The 23,196-nt window shown below is 37.2% G+C and overlaps 1 protein-coding gene across 3 annotated transcripts in view; it reads left to right on the forward strand.

The window, feature by feature from the left end:
* Window positions 1–16,998, forward strand: part of IFI44L (interferon induced protein 44 like) — a 31,891-nt gene extending 14,893 nt beyond the window's left edge. For all 3 annotated transcript variants that reach the window (XM_058538367.1, XM_058538366.1, XM_058538368.1), the window contains 5 exons: window positions 5,206–5,358; window positions 7,200–7,371; window positions 13,963–14,063; window positions 14,341–14,515; window positions 14,665–16,998. In XM_058538367.1, the coding sequence (XP_058394350.1) occupies window positions 5,206–5,358; window positions 7,200–7,371; window positions 13,963–14,063; window positions 14,341–14,515; window positions 14,665–14,678 (615 nt within the window). In that variant the 3' untranslated portion in view covers window positions 14,679–16,998. The remainder of the gene's footprint in view (window positions 1–5,205; window positions 5,359–7,199; window positions 7,372–13,962; window positions 14,064–14,340; window positions 14,516–14,664) is intronic.
* Window positions 16,999–23,196: the final 6,198 nt, after the last annotated feature.

Genomic DNA, 23,196 nt, shown 5'->3' on the forward strand with positions numbered 1-23,196 from the left:
GAAACTCTCACTATTTGCAGATGACATGATTGTATATATAGAAAACCCTAAAGAATCTGTTGGAAAACTGTTAGAAACAATCAACAACTACAGCAAAGTTGCAGGGTACAAAATCAATCTACAAAAATCAGTTGTATTTCTATATGCTAATAATGAACTAACAGAAAGAGAGCTCAAAAAGATAATACCATTTACAATTGCATCAAAAAGAATAAAATACCTAGGAATAAATCTTACCAAGGAGGTGAAGGACCTATACAATGAGAACTACAAGACATTATTGAGGGAAATCCACGATGACATAAAGAAATGGAAAGATATCCCATGCACGTGGATTGGAAGAATAAACATAGTTAAAATGTCTATATTACCTAAAGCAATCTACAGATTCAATGCAATCCCAATCAGAATCCCAATGACATTCTTCACAGAAATAGAAAAAAGAATACTAAAATTTATATGGGGCAACAAAAGACCCCGAATAGCTAAAGAAATCCTAAAGAAAAAGAACAAAGCAGGAGGCATCACAATTCCTGACTTCAAAACATACTACAAAGCAATAGTAATCAAAACAGCATGGTACTGGTACAAAAACAGACACACAGATCAATGGAACAGAATTGAAAGCCCAGAAATAAAACCACACATATACGGACAGCTAATTTTCGACAAAGGTGCTAAGAACATGCAATGGAGAAAGGAAAGTCTCTTCAATAAATGGTGTTGGGAAAACTGGACAGCCACATGCAAAAGAATGAAAGTGGACCATGTGCTATCACCATTCACAAAAATTAACTCAAAATGGATCAAAGACCTGAAGGTGAGACCTGAAACTATAAAACTCATAGAAGAAAATATAGGCAACACACTATTTGACATTGGTTTTAAAGGAATCTTTTCGGATGACATGCCTACCCAGACTAGGGAAACTAAAGAAAAAATAAACAAGTGGGACTTTATCAGATTAAAGAGCTTTTATAAGACAAATGAAACCAGAATCAAGATGAACAAACAACCAACCAGCTGGGAGAGAATATTTGCAAAACATACATCTGACAAGGGGTTGATCTCCATAATATATAAAGAACTCACACAATTGAACAACAAAAAAACAAACAACCCGATCAAAAAATGGGCAGAGGAAATGAACAGACACTTCTCCAAAGAAGATATACAGATGGCCAATAGGCACATGAAAAGATGCTCAACATCACTAATCATCAGGGAAATGCAAATCAAAACAACACTAAGATACCACCTCACGCCCGTTAGAATGGCTATAATCACCAAGACAAAAAACAACAAATGTTGGAGAGGATGTGGAGAAACAGGAACCCTCATACACAGCTGGTGGGAATGCAAATTGGTGCAGCCTCTATGGAAAACGGTATGGAGATTCCTCAAAGAATTAAAAATAGAGATGCCCTATGATCCAGCCATCCCACTACTGGGAATCTATCCAACGCACCTGAAATCAACAATCCAAAGAGGCTTATGCACCCCTATGTTCATTGCAGCATTATTCACCATAGCCAAGAAGTGGAAGCAACCTAAGTGTCCCTCGACTGACGATTGGATTAAGAAAATGTGGTATATATATATACAATGGAATACTACTCAGCCATAAAAAAAGACAAAATTGTCCCATTTGCAACAACATGGATGGGCCTGGAGCGTATTATGTTAAGTGAAATAAGCCAGAAAGAGAAAGACAAACACTGTATGATCTCACTCATATGTGGAATATAAACCAACACATGGACAGAGAAAACTGGACTGTGGTTACCCGGGCAGTGGGGGTGGGGGGTGGGCACAAGGGGTGAAAGGAGTCATATATGGGGTGATGGACAAACAAAAATGTACAACCCAAAATTTCACAATGTTAGAAACCATTAAAACATCAATTAAAAAAAAAAAAAAAAACTTTGTGGAAATCTAAGTCCATTATATTTGATGTATATTTTTATTCGTTCCCCACATGGTTCTACCTGGATTGAAATGATTTTGTCTTTTTTATAATAAAATAATGAGATTTATGTAATACAATAATTTTCCATTATATAAGACCATTCTGTAAGAAATGATAATGAAAACCAAAATAGCGATTCACTTTGGTGGGTCAACTTTCAAAGAGCAAATCTATCAATACTCCTACAAACCGTATCTTATTTGTAAACAAATATATTTAAGAAAATAAGTACTAACATTCTTTTTTAAACTGTTACTCTAAAGATCTACAAATTACGGTGCAACATTTATCTGGAAACTCTCTTCCATTCTATGCTTGTCAATGTTATCATACAATTAAACAAAAAAAATAAAGAAGGGGCTGGCCCGGTGGCGCAAGCAGTTAAGTGCGCGCGCTCCGCTGCGGCGGCCCGGGGTTCGCTGGTTCGGATCCCGGGCGCGCACTGACGCACTGCTTGGTAAGCCATGCTGTGGCGGCGTCCCATATAAAGTGGAGGAAGATGGGCACCGATGTTAGCCCAGGGCCGTCTTCCTCAGCAAAAAAAAGAGGAGGATTGGCGGATGTTAGCTCAGGGCTGATCTCCTCACAAAAAAAAAAAAAAAAAAAAAAAAAAAAAAAAAAAAAAAAAATAAAGAAAATGAATATAAAATTTCATAATCAAGCTGGGTTTTTCTATGATTGCTACAACCTAATATTGTTATCTTCTGGTGGGGAACACGTTGTACATTGTCAGTGCAAAATTTAGCATAAGACAGTGATGGCTCATTTTAGTTTTGTCTCACATTTAATAACTGAAAGAATTTTCTAGAACTTTCAAGAATCACATCTTGCTTTTTGATGTTGGCCATTCTATCTACCAGATTCTATCCAACTGAGTGGCTTTATTTTGATATATCAGCCTAGTCTCAGAAGCCAAGGCAAGATACTGCAACAGCAATTCAATACACTAAGCATTGATTAAAATGTTTCTGTTTGCTAAATATTATGTTGGCAATAGAGACCTAAATACAAATAATACTTGGTCCCTTTGCTCAGAGATCTCAGAGACCAATGTAGGCAATAAACATATAAGTACTATTCAATGTGATAGATACTATAATAGAGGTACTTATCAGGACAAAATTTCTCTCCCTTCCTTTTATGTTGAAAACTCCAAAGCATTGTTTTAAAAGAAGATGTAGATCTTGAACTCCACATGAAATGCAAATACCATATAAACTGAAGGAATATAGAACAGAATATTTGTGAGGGAAACAGAATATTCTATTGCTCAGAGACCCTTCTCTTTGAAGAATTGAAATTGTAAAGGAAACAAATTAATGGTTAATGAAATTATGAATGTGCGTATTGATCTTGAAATTTTGCAATATAATTAAGCATGTAACTCTAATGCTTTGTGTAATTCCTTTCATGTTGAGGCACCAGTTATTCCCATTCACTTAGGTCAAAATCTCCAATGGGATTACTCCTAAGCATTTCATGGACCAATGGGAGCTTTTGACTCCATCACAGATTACAATAGGTCATAGAGTGGTTCTCCACTTCCTGGTTTGGAATGGCAGAATTGTGATTAAAGGGTTGTCTGGTGTCTCTGAGAGACCCTTTTCTTTGTGATTCTTCCCAAATCTTTCCTCGTGCCTATGTTGAAAATGTATTTGACCAATAAATAAAAATTTTTCAGAGTTCTCCTGATCAAAAAATATTCTTGGGATCAGATTGAGTGCATTTATCTAGGAAAGAAGGTTTGTTAAAGTAGTGCTTCTCAAAGTGAGGTTTGTGGACCCCTGGGACCCTTTTAGGGGATCTGTGAGTTAAGAATTATTTTTATAGTAATGCTAAGATGCTTTTTGCCTTTTCTAGTTTTTGACATTTGAACTGATCATACAAACATAGTTTTACCTGTTGGCACCTTAGCACAAATCAAGCAATGTCACCAAACACTGCTAGTAGTCACTATATTCCTCCCTACCCCTGAGCTTGCAGTAAAAACTAATGAACAAAATGCGTTTCACTTAAGAATGTCCTTAATGAATCAGTAACAATTGTTGATTTTATTTAAACTCAAATTTTGCATACACATCATTTTAATATTTTGTGTGATGAAACGGGAAGTGCATATAAAGTGCTTCTAATGCATATCAAAGTATGGTGGTGACTGTCAAGCAAAGACGTTGGTGCGATTGAGTTGTGAGCTGTACTTTCCTCGTGTAACGTCATTTTTAATTGAAAAGACAGCCGACACGCTTGCTTATTTATATTTGGATATTTGGTAGACATTTTTTGGAAAACGCATAAAGTGAGCCTATCACTCCAAGAAAAACAACCAACAGTGTTTGTTGCCAATGATAGAATATGAGCTTTTAAAAAAAATCAGAATTTTGGGAAACTTGTATCCACCACTGTGAGCTTGGTAACTTCCCAACGCTTAAAGACTTATCTGATGAGACGAATGGTGGTATTAACAAATATGATGTTTTAATATTGTACAATGAAATGTGCCAATATCTGGAAGATTCAGATAAGCAGACGAATATTTTCAAATGACCAATGCATCGGTCATTACAAAATCACACGTGGATAACAGATATATACGAAGTGTAAGACAGATCAATGAATTTAATGTAAGAGGATAAAAATGTCACAGTTTCACATTGCAACTAACCTTTGAGAAATGATCACTTGTTGAGCTTTGATGTATTACTGACAAGGAATATCCACAATTCTCTGAAAGCTGTTAAATTAAATACTCCCTCCGTTTTCTACATATGTGTGAGGGCAGATTTTCTTCATATACTTCAATCAAAACAACATATCACAACAGATTGACTACAGAGGCAGATATGAGAATCCAGCTCCAGGCATTAGAGAGAATTGCAAAAAGTAAATCAATCCCACTTTTTTAAAATATTTTTTTTGTAAAATACTTTTTTTTTATAATGATGTTATTTAGGTTAACATGTAATAGATCCATAATTGTATTTTTAAATGATTTAAGAAATATTTAAAATTTTTTCAATTTTAATTTCTAATATGTTAAATATCAATAGAAATAACCCACATAAATAAAATATCTTTGGGATCCTCAATAATTTTTAAGAGTCGAAGGTAACCTGGAGACCAAAATTTTTGAGGACCAGAGTGTTAAAATATTAACCAGTTTCTGTTGCTTCCTATTGTCATGTCTTGAATGCTAGTTGAAGAATGAACTTTTACCCTTAATATGTTTTGTTTTACAGTACAGGATATATTCTCTTAAAGATGGAAAAGATGGCAACTCTCTGCCATTTGTGTTGTGTGATTCCATGGGGCTGGATGAGGAAGAGGGGGTAGGATTGTGCATGGATGACATCCCCTACATCTTAAAAGGCTGCGTACCAGACAGATACCAGGTAGGAATTCTCCAATCTCCAAAACATTTCACATCATTTTCATCAATGCTTTTTGTTGAACTTTTACCCAATAAAGCTGTTTCAACTGTCATAAGGTTGTTTCAACATTGACCAACACTACTCTGTCTTAAATGAACAAGTATTCATGTAAGGAAAGTGCAGTAAGTGCTCTTCTGTTCTGTAGCACTAAGAAATATAGCCAAAAGGCAGGATTCTACTCATAGAGTTTCCTAGAAAAGGTCAGGGGGAGATTGTGCTTATATCCCTGTTTACAATGATGTGAAATAACAGGAAAGTAGTCGTTTAATCTCTTGCACTTTTTTGATCACTTAGACAAAATATTTGAACAATTAACCACTTTTTGTTGATGTGTGATGTTATACTGTAAGTGCTTAGGCTTGACTATTTAAACACTACTTAAACACCTAGATCCAAAGGTTGTCTCTGCCACTAATTAGATGTATACCCATAAGCAAGTTACATACTAGTCTATGTAAGTCTTAGTTTTTTCATGTGTGAAATGTAGGTAATAATAATGCCCATCTCATAGAGTGACTGAGAAGATTAAATGAGATGATGTACTCTAAATTCCCAAAAGTTAACCATTATTATCACTTTTCTTTTAGAGGTTAGGTGTAAGACGATCAGCCTCAGTTTCAAAACAGTGACTTCCTTTGCCCCTCAATTGATCAATGAATTTAATGTAAGAGAATTGGAAACCTTAACTATGTACTCATTTCTTCGGAAACCATTTATTAAAAACCCAATTTGTGCCATATACTATGCTAGTTACTGGAAACATATCATTGAATAAGAACATAATTCTTACCCTCATGGAGCTCACAATCTAAGGAGACATAAAGATACAGGGAGAAGGAACAGAGCAGAGAGATGGGAGAAATCTTGAACATACCAACACCTTCCTTTTTCACAGCAGAGAGTCAATCAGCCCAACACTGAAACATATAGTTTAAAAATAATGAATCCAGCCTCTTACTACGTTTGTAATGTATTTTCTTAATCCTAGAAAGATTATTGTCTTGTGGGAAGGAGATATTAACATGAAATTTGGTATTTCTTCTGTTTCACTTTAGTTTCTTCTGTAAAATTAAAAGACATCATAGTATTTTAGTTTAAATGGAATTTTCAATATATTTTTCTCTTTCCTTTTCTCTCCATCCATTAGTCCATTTAAGTAGGCAAATGCTTAGAGAGGTATCTTAAATGGTGTGTAACAAATGTTAACGGTAGGTTTTTCTTGAGATTGGGATTTGAAGTTAGCTTTTCAAAAAAAATTGCACTTTTCTGAAATATTTTCGTTATGGATAATGTAAATTATGGATAATTATCATTTTTACCAAAGTAATGAGGTGGTTTTTCTGTAAAAAAGATATAATGGGGGGCCAGCCCGGTGGCATAGTGGTTAAGTTCTCTAGCTCTGCTTTGGCAGCCCCGGGGTTCGCAGGTTTGGATCTCGGGCACAGACGAACACACTGCTTATCAAGCCATGCTGTGGTGGCGTCCCATATAAAGTAGAGGGAGATGGGCACGGATGTTAGCCCAGGGCCAGTCTTCCTCAGCAAAAAGAGGAGGATTGGCAACAGATGTTAGCTCAGGGCTAATCTTTCCCCACCAAAAAGAAAAAAAAAAAAGGTATAATGGCATTATGCTCGCAGTGGAGAAGTATGTTAAGGAGTACTATTAACTAATCTGGGAAGGAGTAGCTAGGGGGAGGGAAAGTTTTGGGTTGGAGGGTAGTGGTGGTCACGTTTGAAGCATGAATTGTGTCTGAAAGAATTCAGCAGAAACTCTCTAAATGTTACCTTATGTCTCTATAACAGTTTAGTCCCCATAAACCAATTACACCCAGGCATCCTGCTTTCATCACCTCTCCATCACTGAAGGACAGAATTCACTGTGTGGCTTATGTCTTAGATATCAACTCTGTCAACAATCTCTCCTCTAAAATGGTGGCGAAGTTCAAACAAATTCACAAAGAAGTATTAAACTTCGGTGAGTCTCGTTGTATTTATCAAAAAGTTTTTATTTTAAAGTAATTACAGATTCACAGGAAGTTGCAAGGAGAGTCTGGAGAGGTCCCATGTACCCTTCATCCAATTTCCTGAGCCCTAGGTGGGTTGGTGGCACGAGCAGGCAGAGATCATCCACAGCTTGACTGAAGGAAAGGCCCTAAATCCTAGTCTTCAGTCCTTAAGAATTAGAATGGCCATAGTTTTTTGTCATGCGTGATTTTCCTGCGGCTTGATAGGGGAGTCACCTCGCCGTATTATGTGACTAGATCAAAACCAGGAAATTGACACTGTTATAATGTGTATGTGTAGCTCTATGTCATTTTACCATGTTTAGATTCGTGGAAGCACCATTGCGATCAATGTACATAACGATTTCATCACTACAGAAATCTCCCTCATGGTACCCCCTAATCCCCCACCATCTCTAATTCTTGGCAATCACTAATCTCCATTTCCATAATTTTGCCATTTTGACAATGTTATATAAATGGAGTCATACAGTATGTCACCTTTTGAGACTGACTTTTTTCACTCAGCCTAATATTCTTTGAGGTCCATCAAAGTTGTTGTGTGTATCAATTGTTCATTCTTTTTTATTATTGAGTAGTATTCCATGGTATAGATATACCACAATTTGTTTAACCATTCTCTATCAAAGGACATTTTGATTACTTTCAGTTTTGGGCTCTGGAAAATAAAGCTCCTACGAACATTGGTGTACAAGTTTTTTGTGTAGACATAAGTTTTCATTCTCCTGGGGTAATTTTCCAGCACTGTGATTGTTGGATGCTATGGTAAGTATATATTTAATTTTTAAGAAACCACCAAACTACTCTGCAGAATGATTCCACATTTTTTATTCCCACCAGCAATATATGAGAGATCCAGTTTCTCTGCATTCTTGTTAGTATTTGGCATTATTGCTATTTGTAAAAATGTTAACTCTTCTGATAGGTGTGCAGAGATAGCTCATCATGATCTTAATTTGCATTGCACTGATGACTAATTACATTGAACACCTTTTCATGTGCTTATTTGCTTCTGTATATCTTCTTCGGTGAAATTTCTCTTCATGCCTTTGGCCTATTTTCTATAATTGGACTGTTTGGTTTTTTACTATTGATTTTTAAGAGATCTATAAATTCTAGATAGGAGTCAATTGTCAGATACATGGTTTGCAAATAGTTTCTCCCAGTGCATAGCTGTCTTTTCATTATCTTAACAGAGCCTTTCACAAAACAAAATTTAAAAACTTTTGGTGACCTCCAATTTATCAATTTTTTCTTTTAAGGATCATGCTTTTCATTTGTGTCTAAAAATTCTTCACCAAGCTTTAGGTACCCCAATTTTTTCTATGTTTTCTTCTAAAAAGTTTATAGTGTTATGTTTCACATTTAAATATATGATCCATTTTGAATTAATTTCTGCATAAAATGTGAGGTTTAGGTCAAAGTTCATTTTATTTTTGCCTATTAATATCCAATAGCTCAAGCACCATTTGTTGAAAAGACTATCATTTCTCCATTGAATTGTTTGTGCTTCATTGTCAAAAATCAGTTATCTTTACTTGTGGTGTCTATTTCTGAGTTCTCTGTTCTGTTCCATTGATCCATGAGAATAAACTCCACCAATACCACACAGTTTTTATTACTGTAGCTTATAATAACATAGTAGGCCTTAAGTTGAGTAAAATGATTCCTCCTACTTTATTCTTATTTGTCAAAATTGTTTTAGCTCTTCTAGTTCCTTTGCATTTCCATGGGAATTTTAGAATTACCTTGTCTATTTCTACAGAAAATCTTGATGAGATATTGGTAGTAATTACATTAAACCTGTAAATCAATTTTGGGGGAATCGACATCTTTCCTATGCTGAGTCTTCCAATCCATGAATGTACTATGTCTCTCCCTTTATTTACACCTTTGATTTCTTTCATCAGTGCTCTGCAGTTTTCAGCATCCAAGTCCTATACATGTTTTATTAGATTTACACCTGAGTATTTACTTTTTTTGAATGCTTATAAATGCTATCATATTTATAATTTTGGTTTCCACACGCTTATTGCTAGTATAAAATTTACAGTAGACTTTTGTATGTAGATCCTATTTCCTGTGACCTTACTGAACTCACTTACTCGTCCTGGGAAAATTTTTCTTGATTCACAGAGATTTTCATGCCATCTCAAATAGGGACAATTTCTTCCTTTTCAATTTGTCTGCCTTTCATTTCCTTTTCTTTTCTTACTGTCCTGGCTAGGACTTCCAGGACTATGTTGAATAACAGTGATGAGAGCGGACACTCATGTCTTACTTCTGATCTAAGACGGGAAAGTGTTCAGTGTTTCCCCATTATGATGTTAGCCATGGGTTTTTTATAGTTGTACTTTATCAAGTTGAGGAAATTATTCATTATTCCTAGTTCTCTGAGAGGTTTTTTCTTTTTTAATCCTGAATAGGTATTGAATTTTGTCAAATAGTCTTTTTCCATAGATTGATATGATCATGGGATTTTTTCCTTTTTATCTTGTTATTATGATTAATTACATTGATTGATTTTTGAATCTTGAGTCATCCTTGTCTCCTTAGAATAAAACTCATGTATTCACGGCATATATTTTTTTATATATTGCTGAATTCTATGTGATAATATTTTATTAAGAATTTTTGCATCTATATTTATGAGGGATATTGGTCTGTAGTTTTCTTTTTTTTTCCCCTACTGTCTTTGTAAAGTTTTGGTATCAGGGTAATACTGAATTCATAAAATGAGCTGAGAAGTGTTCCTTCCTCTTCCATTTTCTGGAAGATATTGTGTAGTATTGAGGTTAATTTCATTTTTTGTGTGTGTGAGGAAGATCAGCCCTGAGCTAACATCCAATGCCAATCCTCCTCTTTTTGCTGAGGAAGACTGGCCCTGGGCTAACATCTGTGCCCATCTTCCTCTACTTTATATGGGATGCCGCCACAGCATGGCTTGACAAGTGGTGCATCAGTGCGTGCCCGGGATCCGAACTTGCGAACCTTTGGGCTGCTGCAGCGGAGAATGCACACTTAACTGCTACGCCACCGGCAGGCCCCATGATCTTAATTTTTTTTTTAAATGTTTGGTAGAATTCTCCAATGGAGCCATCTGGGCCTGGAGATTTCTTTTTCAGGAGTTTTTAAAACCAAAAGTTAAATTTTATAGTAGTTATAGAGCTATTAAAATTATCTATTTCATATTAGGTAAGTTGTGGTAGTTTATAGTTTTTAGTTTTAGTCTGTTACACTAAGTTGTCAAATTTTTGTGTGTAGAGTTCACAGCATTCTTGATTATCCTTTTTATGTCTGTGGGGTCTATCAGGATATCCCCTCTGTCGTTCCTGTTATTGGTGATTTGTGTCTTTTCTTTCATTTTTATTCGTCAGTATTTCTAAAGGTTTGTCAATTTTATTTATATTTTTTAGGAACCATATTTTTGTTTCATTGATATTTTAGATTGTGTGTTTTCAATTTATTTATTGATGTCTGCTATTTATGATTTCTTTCATCTCTGTGATTTGGGTATAATTTGGTCTTCTTTTTTCTAGTTTCTTGAGGTGGGAATTTAGATTATTGATTTTTGACTTTTCCTCTTGTCTATTATAAGCATTGAGTGCTACATATTTTCCTGTCAGCACTGCTTTAGTTATGTCCCACAAATTTTGATATGTTGTGTTTTCATTATCATCCAGTTTAACATATTTTTTATTTCCTTTGAGACTTCCTCTTTGACTCATGAATTGTTTAGAGTGTATTGTTTAGCTTTCATGTGCTTAGAGTTTTTTCTGTTACCATTCTGTTATTGACTTCTAGTTTGATTCCATTGTGGTCAAAGGAGACACTCTGATTTAAATTCTTTAAAATTTTTTGAAGTTCGATTGATGGCTCAGGATGTAGTATGTCTTGGTAAATGTTCCATGAGTGCTTGAAAATAATATGTATGCTGCTGATTTTTGGTGCCATGTTCTACAAATGTCAATTAGATTAGATATTCTCGGTTTTTGGTATAAGTGATTTTTGATTATATCTTGGATATTTGGGTATTAACTACAAGACTTTGTGTTTTAGCAGAGCTTTTCGACACTGTGCTTGTGGGAGTGAAAGTACAGGTTCCCCGCTAGGCCTTGTTTGACACCTCTTGGGGGGAAGCACTTTGTTATTACTCCCCATATGGCCTTCACTGATACCACAGGGAAGTAGGAGCCTCCTTAAGGCTGGGTGAATGGCGGTTAAAGTTTCAGTTTCTCGCTTGGCTTCCTCTGACACTGGTAGAGAAGAAGAGAGGTACCTCGTTACTGTCGGTTGCAGTGGATATCTGGGATCCCCAAGTAGCCTTCATTGTCACCATCAAGGGGGACCTAGCACAGTGCAGGTATAAAAGTCCTGGCTTCATACTTGTCCTTCTTCTATGATACTGTCCTGGAAGGGGTGGAGGTTGGAGACGGGAAGAGACACTTCCAGGAGTGGGACTGAGATTATTTCTGTGGTGTTTGGATGGGATAGTGTGGCTGTTGTCTGAAAGTTTTATGTCTGTCTAGGTTGCACCTTTTCTCATGCTTTGGCTAGAGAGAACAGACTTTCTTCTCTTCCCCTTTCCCTTCTGTTCCCTTCCTTTCTTCCCTTCCCTTCGCTTTCCTTCCGGTCCCTCCCCTTCCTTCTTTCCCTTCCCTTCCCTCCCCTTCTCTTCTCTTCCCTTTCCTTTCCGCTCTGCCATTTCCTTTCCGTTCCTTTCTTTTCTTGTCACCAGCTCCAGTTGGCGTTTCCTAGTTGCAGGCGTCTCCAGCAGCCAATATGGGATATATGAAGTAAGAGGAAACCCTAGAGAACACCCCCCCCCCGCCACAGTGTTCCTTGGGGCCCAAGGTCCCTAGCCAGTCTGCCGCCTTCTCTCCCACCTTTCAATATTTGCATCTGATTTGTGCAGAATCTTCAGTGTTTTTAGCTGTACTTAGCAGGAAAAATAAGAAAATGTGTGTCTACTCCATTTGGTCCAGAACTGGAAGTCCTCTCATTAAACTTCTAAAAACGTCTAGTGTAAAGAATTGTTTGGGCATTTATACTCTAAAGCCTCATTGTTTAGTATCAATATGAAGACAGCTTATATTAAGGTTCTGAAAAATCTGTGCTATTTAATGTACTGAGCATGGTCTTAGTGGTTAAGTAAACCTAGATTTTTTTTGTTTTTTTTTTTTTTTGTTTGTTTGTTTTTTTGTGAGGAGATCAGCCCTGTGCTAACATCCGCCAATCCTCCTCTTTTTTTTTTTTTGCTGAGGAAGACGGCCCTGGGCTAACATCCGTGCCCATCTTCCTCCACTCTATATGGGACGCCGCCACAGCATGGCCTGCCAAGCAGTGCGTCGGTGCGCGCCCGGGATCCGAACCAGCGAACCCCGGGCCGCCGCAGCGGAGCGCGCGCACTTAACCGCTTGCGCCACCGGGCCGGCCCCTAAACCTAGATTTTTTAATAATCATAAATTTTGATCTCGAGAAAGTTAAGTGCACTGAACTTCATTTTCCTCTTCTATAAAATGGGAACAATAGTTCTGCATCTAAAGATTGTAATAAACATTAGATATACTCACTGTAAATATATAAGCATATATAAAGATTTAACAGCTCTAAAATTATGGTGGGTTTGGGATAAGACTTAGTTACGGAAGGGCCAAGATATGAAATGAGCTTTTCACGGACATATGGCTACACACCATACTGGGTGGCAACGCTTAATGCATCTAACTGTACTGACTTAGGACCTTTAAGAAGACATTGCATTAATTTTGAAAGAGAAAAGTTACCTTGTAACAGAAGTTGAAAAAAATTACATGTCAGTTGAGAACTGCCCTCTACCAGAGGCCGGGTGTTAATTGGCCAACTTTGCTAGTTGTTTCTCTGGGAGTTGAAGGAAGAGAAGATCGTAAAGGCAATCATTTAGTAATAAGACTCACAAACACAAGATTTCTGTTAGGGGGAAATATTAAAAGCTCTGGTTAAATAGTCTCAGGGATGTCCTTGACCAGATTTTGGAAATCTCAATTTTATATTTTTTCCTGGGAAAGCAGTTGTTAGTGAAGCAGAACTTTGATTCTGTTAGCTGGTGAGTGTGATTTACTCATCTGGTCTCTGTGGTTGGAGGGAGAAGGCAAGAGGTCCTTAGTAGAACTGTGAAATCAGTATACTTTGCTTTTATATATGTTCATATACAATCCTTCTCATTTTCTCTCTTTCTTGGGGTTCTTTTTTAGTTCCCAAGGTCCAGCCACCACATTTCCCCCCCTTGACCACTTTAAAACACAGTATTTGAATGGAACAGTAGATAATTGCAACTAAGTGTGAATTTAGTTGCATTTAGAAACCATCTCTCACTTTAGGAGAAAAGATCATTTTTTTCTATTAGATAAACTTCAGATTCCATATTGAGGTTTACTGGGGATATTTCATTCTCCAAATCTTAAAATCAGCCTACAGAGAGCTGCTTTCATACATATTTAATTACCCTTGTTGACACATTGCTATTTATGACATAAAATAACTGATTTATCTACTTGTTATAGGTATAGCATATGTAGCCTTGCTTACTAAAGTGAATAATTATGATGAAGTTCTTCAAGATGACTTTTTAAACATGAATCAATCTACAACTTCTCAAAGCCAGGTAAGGAATACTGTTTGTAACCAGATATTATTGTAACAGTGTCATACTGTGTGTATGTGTGTGCTTACACTACGTACTTACAAGTAATGAAGAAACGGATCAATTGCCCAGTTAATTCAAGTTTACCCACTTCAAAACAATAATTATCTGAATTACAATTATATTCGGGAGGGAGTTTATCAAGCTATTGCTTTTTTGGTCTCTTTCTTGAATTATGTTTAAATTCAGTCAAATTTCAGATATAAGACTCATGCTTATTAAATTTGTTTTTTCACAGATAATGAATGTCAACAAAATGCTAAACATTCCTATTTCTAATATTTTGATGGTTGAAAATTATGCTTCAGAGTGCCAGCTGAACCCATTAAAGGACATTCTGATCCTCTCTGTGCTGAGGCAGATGTTACGGGCTGCAGATGACTTCTTAGAGGATTTGCCTCTTGAGAAAACAGGTAATTTAGCCCCTTTCTTTCACTCGTGCTTTTTGAGAAACACTAAGTTATACTTTAGTTGGATGGCTGGTGCCCATCTGCCTGCCCTAGTTCTGACAGTCAGGTTAGCATGTGTGCTTCGTTTCTACTCTTTTTTGTTTGGTTTTCAGATGAAATCGCATGAAAGTTCCAACTCTGCATATGACATCAATTGCCTTGATTCCAACGCTTGGACCAAACCAGGATTGGCACACCCAGTTAGAGATGATCTCTGCTGACAGCCTCCTTGAGACTCTGCTTTCATTCCTGTTTTGCCTTCTGTCCCTGACAGCATCTAACTGATGGTTCCTTCTAGGATCAGTCATACCTCAAGCCCAAAGGCCAACCCTAAGTAGTGGTGGTTCAAGATATGCCCTACCACAAACCACTTTCCATATTTCTGCACCATTTACAATTTAGTTTCTGTGACACCTTTCTAAACCTCCCTAGCAAAATCAACTATTCCCTTACTTATTCTTCTATAGCACTTTATGTAAAACTCTATGTGAGTACTAACAACATTGAATAAGATTATAAAATGATATATAGATATCAGATTCTCTAGATAGATTGTGAGTTCTTTGAGAAGCAGGGTTTGGATTTTACTTATCTTTGTATTCACAGACGTTAGCACAGCACCTGGCAGGAAGCAAGCATACCTACCATTAAGCATCCCTCCCACCCTCCCCAGAATGATAACACGTACTTAAAATTTGTCTTCTTATAGAAAGGAAGACTGAGAGAGAATGGAATGCTGGAGAGAAGAAATGGAAATAAAGGAGAGAATGTTTCACTTATCTCTGGATGAAAATACAAATTTGAGTCAATTAAAAAGAGCTAATACTTCTTAATAACTTACACTTTATTTTGCGAGAAAATACAGTTTCTTCCTCTAATGAATCCATGCCTGATTTTCATTAATTGAATTCCAAACCATCCTAGCCATGTCTCCAAAGTAGAGTGATCAAATGGGTTACTAGTGCAAGTCAATAAGACACATTGTATGAAAGTTCTCCCCAATGATTCTAAAGTCCTCTGGGTAGCTGTCAAAGTTAAGACTATTAATAAAGAAAAAAGGAATCCCAGAAGATAGTTTTCAGGTTTTTTTTTTCCCTAAAGCCTTTTTAATTTTCTTCTCCAGATTTCTTAGTCTTTTTCAATGAATATGCGTTGGTTCAATAGTTATCTGCATTACAACAGTTTAATTTATTTTTAATCAAAATTATTGTCTTCTTTGGGAAGTCCTGGGAATTACAAGGGCAAGAATATCTTAGGAATAGTTATGGAAAAAGGAATATTTCCTAAAGCAAAGTTGCAGGTGAAGCTGTGCTCAAATGAATGTTCAGGAGCCATGATTCAATGGAAGAGATGGGTGGGATCTTTGAAAAAGACCTAGGAATAGAATGGTCATAGGTATCGAGGAGAAGAGCCAAAAGTAGACATTGAGAACAAAAGCAGAGTGGCAGGCAGAATGGTTATGGTATGGATGTAGGGAGCAACAGGTCCCAAAAGTAAAGTGTGTTGATCTCCATGTAATCCAGGGAGAATACAAGCCACAACCCTTGTTGCTTGGGAGAGACTAAAGGTGACTGAAGACCCATCATTGTCCTCACCTACTACAGGGCCATAACTCATCCATCTCCAGGATGGAGCCAGCAAAAACCTGGGCAGAGGGAGGGTTTGCTAGATGCAAAGTTAGATTCAAGGTGGAGCGTCTATACTCTATTTGAAAGGGGTAGCATGGAGCACACTTATGAAGGAGATGGAGACCCTGAAAGAAAGAAGAGGAGTAATAGAGAGATCAAGAGAGAGAAACAATGAGGGGCTGTTCAGGTGAACCAACTTTGTTAGAGAGCATAAGTATTGAGGCTAAATTCCCCCTTTTGTACTAAAAAGGACGGTATTAGATAAATGATGTCACAACTCCTAATCTTCTGGCTCTATACTACGTTGGGAACACTTAAATATCCAATAGAGTTAAAGGTATATTTGGAATCTAGGTTGGAAAAGATTGGTGAGAAGGACCTCAAAAAGTGAGAAACTTTTCTTTCACCGGAGAGATGACCTTCCCTGAATTTGTGGGTTCCACTGATCTTTCTCTACCATCCTGAGAGTGGGACTTAGCACTTTGTCACATTTTAGAGGCCATCCAGGATTTTTTTAAACTTTACATAATTTACAACTGAGCTAGATGTACAGTCCAGCCAAAGTCATTAAAATATTTCTTAGCAAAATAGTGCTAAGGGACTTAGTGGATGAAACTTAAGTGTTGTGGGAGGTAGAATATCATCGTAAAGTGGGAGGGATGTTGTAGAGATAGATTAAGTATCAATGCTAGAGCCTTTGCAAGGTGAGTGAGTGGGTTGAGTTGTGCATTAAAAAATGACCGTTCTTCAACCTAAGTGCCCATCAGCAGATGAATGGATAAAGAAAATGTGGTGTGTATATATATGTATGTATATATATATATATATGTATGTATATATACATACATATATATATATTATTCAGCCACAAAAAGAAGGACATCATGACATGGAAGGACCTTGAGACCATTCTGCTAAGTGAAATAAGTCAGACAGATAAAGACAAATACTGTATGATCTCACTTATATGTGGAATCTAAAAAAGCTGAACTCATAGAAATAAAGTAGAGTGGTGATTGCCAGGGGCTGGGGGTAGGGGAAATAGGTAGATGTTGGTCAAAGGGTACAAATTTCCCGTTATAAGAGGAATAAGTTCTGGGGATCTAACGTGCAGCATGGTGATTATAGTTAATAACACGATACTATATACTTGAAAGTTGCTGAGAGTAGATCTTAATTTTTTTCACCACACATATAAAAACAGTAATTATTTGAGGTGATGGAGCTGTTAAGTAACCTTATTGTGGTAATCATTTTGCAACGTATATGTGTATCAAATCATCATGTTGAACACCTTAAACTTACACAATGTTATATGTCAATTATATCTTAATAAAGCTGAAAAGAAAGTTAAAAAAAAAAGTGGCTGTTTCTGTTAGAAGTTTGTAGCATTGTACAAACTCACCAGCATCCAACTTAATGAAATACCAAGAGGGGTAGTTGTGGTGGATAATATGTAAGCCTATTTTCTTTATAAAACTAACTTTAAAGATGATTATATTGCTTCTTCCTAAAAAAGGCAGGTCCATAACTAAAATGACAAAATTGACTGGGGGACCCAAGTAGGCCCCAGAATCTTCAGAGACCAGCTGATGAGTAGTCATCTTTTAGGGACAAAACTCAATCTAATGCTAAAGTAGCCACATGATGGCAAGACTGATCGAAGTCTTCATGGGGTCCCTAAAAGCTGTGGGAATTTGAAAGTCCCCAAATGCCATCCCTCATGTGATGAGTATCTGGGCCATGTTATGGAGGAGTAGATTAAGTAGATTTGATTTTTGACATCAGTCTAAGTAAGGTGGAAACTTGCATACCAGTTGCAACTCTTGCAAAATCGTACTGTCATGTTGGAGAAAATGCAAGCCACTGGGATCAGACAGACAATAAAGGTAGGATTATAGCCAACATCCTGAGGATGCCCCCTACCTCTTTCTCCAACACAGCTCACACAAATAGATTCAAGCTGTTCCGGGCTTCAGGACAGAAAGGACAGTGTAAGCAAAACTGCAAGTAGAGATTGCAGGAATGGGGTGGGGATGGGGAAGAAGACTAACAAGCCGTGCTAAACAACGATGTGTAAATAATCACAATTCTTTTTGGTTTTTAAACAGCTGATTTCTATTGCACATTTTATGATAATCCTAATCTGACGAAAAGAAAAATGCAAGGAAATATATATTTAAGCCTCTGAGCTCATTTGTCTTCCATTTTGGTGTCGTATTGTGGAAGTATTTCGAATGTGAATGGACTGCTACAATTGAAACAAGCATACCAAGGTCACTATATTTATGGTGTTCTGAGTGTATGCGACCCTGTTCTGCCTGGTAGATAATCAGTGGTTCTGTTCTCAGTGTTAGATTTATAGAGAGGGGATTTCCAAATCCCCACAACTGAAGAGCTCACGGAGGAAAAAAAAGTAATTTATCTGCATGATAGGATTTCAGATATTTCAAATGGATACCACATATAGCTAGAAAACATCTTAAAATAACAATTTTGATATTTTTTTCTGTACTTTGTATATAGTTCTTCCCCCATTTCCCAGAGTCACTTACATCATCGTCCTGAGAAGACTGTTTAAATCAGAAAGTGAAAAAATCCCTGAAGCATATTCCTACTTTTTACTTCCAGAGTAGACTCTTGGGAGTCTAGCCCCCATGAAAGAATCTGAATACTGAATTTATGGAATTGCTATGCATTAAAAAGGTAACAGAGGGAAAGCTGTCTCCTTTCCCATTTCTATAGAAATTACAAGATAGTCACCCATCCTGAGAAGGAAGAGGGAAGAGAAATTGGACAAAGCTCTGGTAGAAGTATGAGAAAGGAACAGAGTTGGAGGTACCAGGGGAAGGGTGTGGTCAGCATAGGGGGAACTATGAGTACCACTTGACAGAGTTGGGGCTAGGACACCGCCTGAAGGCCAGGCAACATGGCCAAAGTCTTCATCCCCATTTGAGGAAACCCCACAGCTCACTTGGTAGGGAAGAAATGTTATTTGTTAGTCTTGTCAATGTGGCCCGTGGGTCTTTCATTAATAATGATCTGACCGTCATCTATACATTATCCAACAGAAAGACCTACCTTTGTTCTGAAATTTAGCTAAGGCTGGCTGAACAGTTGGTGCAGACCCACTTTTTACAGACCTGACACACTCTGAATGCTCCCAACATAGAGGGTTGGTCCTTAACACTGAAAAGACCAGTGGAGATATGGAAGGAGGAACCCCATTACAAGTCTTTAGATGGGACATATCACACCTCTGAGCTCATACGGAGCATCTGTGTTTTTCAAAGTCTCAAGGAAAAGAGAGCCGAGAATATCAATTTCTAGAAGGTGCTGGTTTATTCAAATGACAGAATTTATGAGCAAAGGCTACCTAAGTTATTGGATTATTTGTGTGTGGGGGGGGTGGGGGCAAGTTTGAAATTGTGTCTCAATATATACTAATTCTACAGTATCTCTTGAAAGAATATGAGGTAAGTATAGACTAACAAATGATCTCTCTTCCCATCTCCATGTCTTGTTTATTTATTATTAAGGAGCTAAGCCTTGTTTGTTTCAGTTCAATCAAAGATACAGAGAATTTGTCAAATATTACCCTAAGACTCCCAGTTTTCTTATTGAACTGACAGCTGTTTGCTATACCATGTTAGACCCCCTGCTCCAGTCGGAGTGCCTGAGGCAGTCTTCAGGATGGAAAAAGAGAGGATCTCCTGCTCTTTTGAGCCTGTCAGGAAGCAGTAGGATCTGACTATAGAAGGTGTTCAGATGGTGGTGACACTGTGCTTAACACTTACTGATTTCTGAAAGCCTGATGTATTACCAGTGTTCTCTGCTTGAGACTGCCCCTCCTCTATCACAATTTTCAGAAATCTTCCCATGTTTCTCTGCTGGAGTCAGTTTCAAAGTCTTCCTTACCTCCAGCAGCCTATAAAGCAGTCGACTCTGATGAGAAAAACAAAAGGGAATTTGGCAAGGTGACCTCTTCACAGAGCATGAAAACAGAGAAATGGAACTGCTCACCCTCGAAGATTCATTGTGGCCAGGGCAGGAGGCCACCCTCGGATGCTTGTCAGCACCAGACTGCAGTGTGTTTCTCAGCTCTGTGGAGTTAGCTCTGAAGTTTTACTCCTTTTTTGCGGCAGAGCTACATTCTCACGTCTAGCACTTCCCAGCATTTTCATCACAGGGAGATTGCTACCACCACCCAAATGCCTCTCCCCACAGTGAGACAAGACCATCCCTCAAATTCCCAGCTCCTCAGAAAGAGAGCCAGTCTTTCTAGATGTGTAAATTGGGGGAGTCCTTGAAGGAAAGAGCCCCATCATTTGATGCAGTTGATCACTTCCTCCTTCTTCAGTTGGCTCCTGGGAGGACTCACTCTTTTGGCTTGCCTCTACTTTTCCAGTCACATTTCCTTAGTCTTTTTGGATAGAGCCTTTTAACAATTATGACCTCTAAATTTTGGGGGCAGGGGCAGGGCTTGGTCCATAGGACTGGTCTGATTAATTGAAATTCACTCTTAGCTTTAAATGTGTCTATATGCTGATAACTCTCAAATTTAATGTCCAACCCTGATCCCCTTCTCTACTCCCTGATCTCATACACTCACCTACCTATATTATGTATGCACTTATAGATTTCAGTATGAGACAGAATACTTGGTTTCCCCTCAAGAAATCTTCTTCCAGTGTACTCATCTCCATATACAGCTCCACCAGTTACCCAGTGCTCAAGCCATAAATCCTTGGAGTCATACTAAGTTCTACCTTTTCCTTCATCCCTGCCCCCTCCCCACTCCATCCAGTCCAGCAATAAGTTCTCTTGACTTTCTTTCATTCTTAAAGACGTCCTGAATCTGATCACTTTTCACTACTTTCACCACTCTCACTCTAGTCTACTTGACCTTCATCTCTCACCTGACATTGCAAGAGCCTTCTAGCTGTCCTATACTCTGCCTCTTGCCAGAGTGAGCACTGACATTGTTCTCCTCCGAACCTACATGACATCCTGGCCTCCTCTTGCAACAAACTGCCATCCAAGGTTGTTTGTGTTTGCTTTTCTCTCTGCCTACAATGCCCTTTCTCTAGATATTTCCATGGCACTCTCCTTCACTCTGTTAGGTCTCTTCTCCAATGTCATCTCATCAGATAGACCTTCTCCCATCATGCAGTCTAAAGTGGCAAAGACCTTCCCTCATCACTCCTTTTCCTCTTATTCTAATTTACTTTCTTCTCATTCTAATTTATTTTCCTGAGCACTTTTCTCCAGGTGACATTTATGTCGATTGCCTGCTTTCCAGAGAAGAACTTAGCTTCAGGAGGGTAGAACTTTACCTATCTTGTTTACTGCTATCTCTCTAGTCTCCAGAACTGTGGAGGCTCGTAGTAGCTATTCAATAAATATTTGCTGAAAGAAAGAATGAATGAAAGAAACAGTTCACAACCCAAATAGGAAGCTTACCTTGCATAGCTAGAGACACTGGAGTTAACAGATATTAATGACTTTGGGGAAGCAGCTTCTGTTCAAGTGGAAGGTCAGTGATCTTTTAGATGTTATTTTCTTACTTTCATCTTCATATTAATGAAATACATTACTTAAATATGTTTATATATGTCATTGCCCTTAAACAGTGGCCAGGCAGTTTAACGGTATTACAAATTTCCTTACAACACAGGAAAAACAGGATAATAGATTGTTTGGAAAGTTTGGCCTTTTTTTTAAACAGATATAGTAAAGTGTAGTTGAGATACATTCAACCACACATGTTGAAAGTATACAACTCAATCTGTTTTGACAAATGTAGGTACCTGTGAAACCATCATCCCTCTGTTTTCACATAGACTATAGTTCAAACCTTGGCTCTGCAATTTACTAGTGGCGTGATCTTTGGCAAATTATTTAACGTCAAAATTCTGTTTATTTATATGATAAATGGAGATAATATTGGTATTTTTATCATAAGGTTATTGAAATGAATAAATGAGATAGATGGAAAATGCCTAGCAAATAATAAGCATATAATAACTTCTGGTATTTTTTTTTTATCTAGGTAAGTAATACCTAAAGGCTGATTAAAATATTTTTATTTGATGTTGCTGTTGTTTTTTAATACAGTCAAAAACTTAAATTCCTTTTTGGGCCAAGTAGGTAATTTAAATTTGTCAGAACCAGGAACAGGGGATTTGTGAGGACAATTGGGAACTGAAGAGCAGATGTCCAATGATATAAAAGCATTCAAATTTGAAATTCAAAACAAAAAAGAAAAGGAACTGTGTTGGCCCTACAAAACAAATCTACAAGTTGAATTCAGCCTATTGGACTCAGGTTTGTGACTCTCAGCAATGTGAAGTCAGAGAAGGGGTTTTAGTGTGAAATTGACATGATTTGGTTTACATTTTACAAAGGGAGTTGATTCTGTCTGTGTTGAGGAGAATGAATTGGAGAGGGGGCAAGCCGAAAAGCAGCGAGACCAATTAGGAGATCATTTTAACAGTTTTAACAAGGAAATATTTTAACATTTTAACAGTTTTAACAAGGAAATATGTTGGTTTAGAATAAATTGACAGCAGAAATCAAGAGAAGCGGATGAATTTGAAACATATGTTCTGGAGTTAGAATAGACAGCACTCTTTTATATGTCATATACAGAAACTTATTGAATTTTCCTTAAAAATAAGTCTTTTAAAGAGTCACTTAAAAAAATGTAGTGAGCTGTTAGGTTTTCTTCCCTCTGACTTTAATTCCTTGTTTCTCTCAATATTATTTTTATATGTTACTATCTAACATTGTGGAATCTAACAAACAATCTAACAAAACAAACGAGCAAACAAAACAAAACAGAAACAGACCCACACAGAGAACAAACTGGTGGTTGTCAGGTGGCAGGGGGATGGGGAGTTTGATGAAATAGCAGAAGAGGATTAAGAGGTACAAACTTTCAGTTATAAAATAAATAAGTCACTGGGATATAATATACAGCATAGGGTGTACAGTCAATAATATTGTAATAAATTT

Source organism: Diceros bicornis, chromosome 4, assembly GCF_020826845.1.
Source record: "Diceros bicornis minor isolate mBicDic1 chromosome 4, mDicBic1.mat.cur, whole genome shotgun sequence".
Lineage (NCBI taxonomy): Eukaryota > Metazoa > Chordata > Mammalia > Perissodactyla > Rhinocerotidae > Diceros > Diceros bicornis.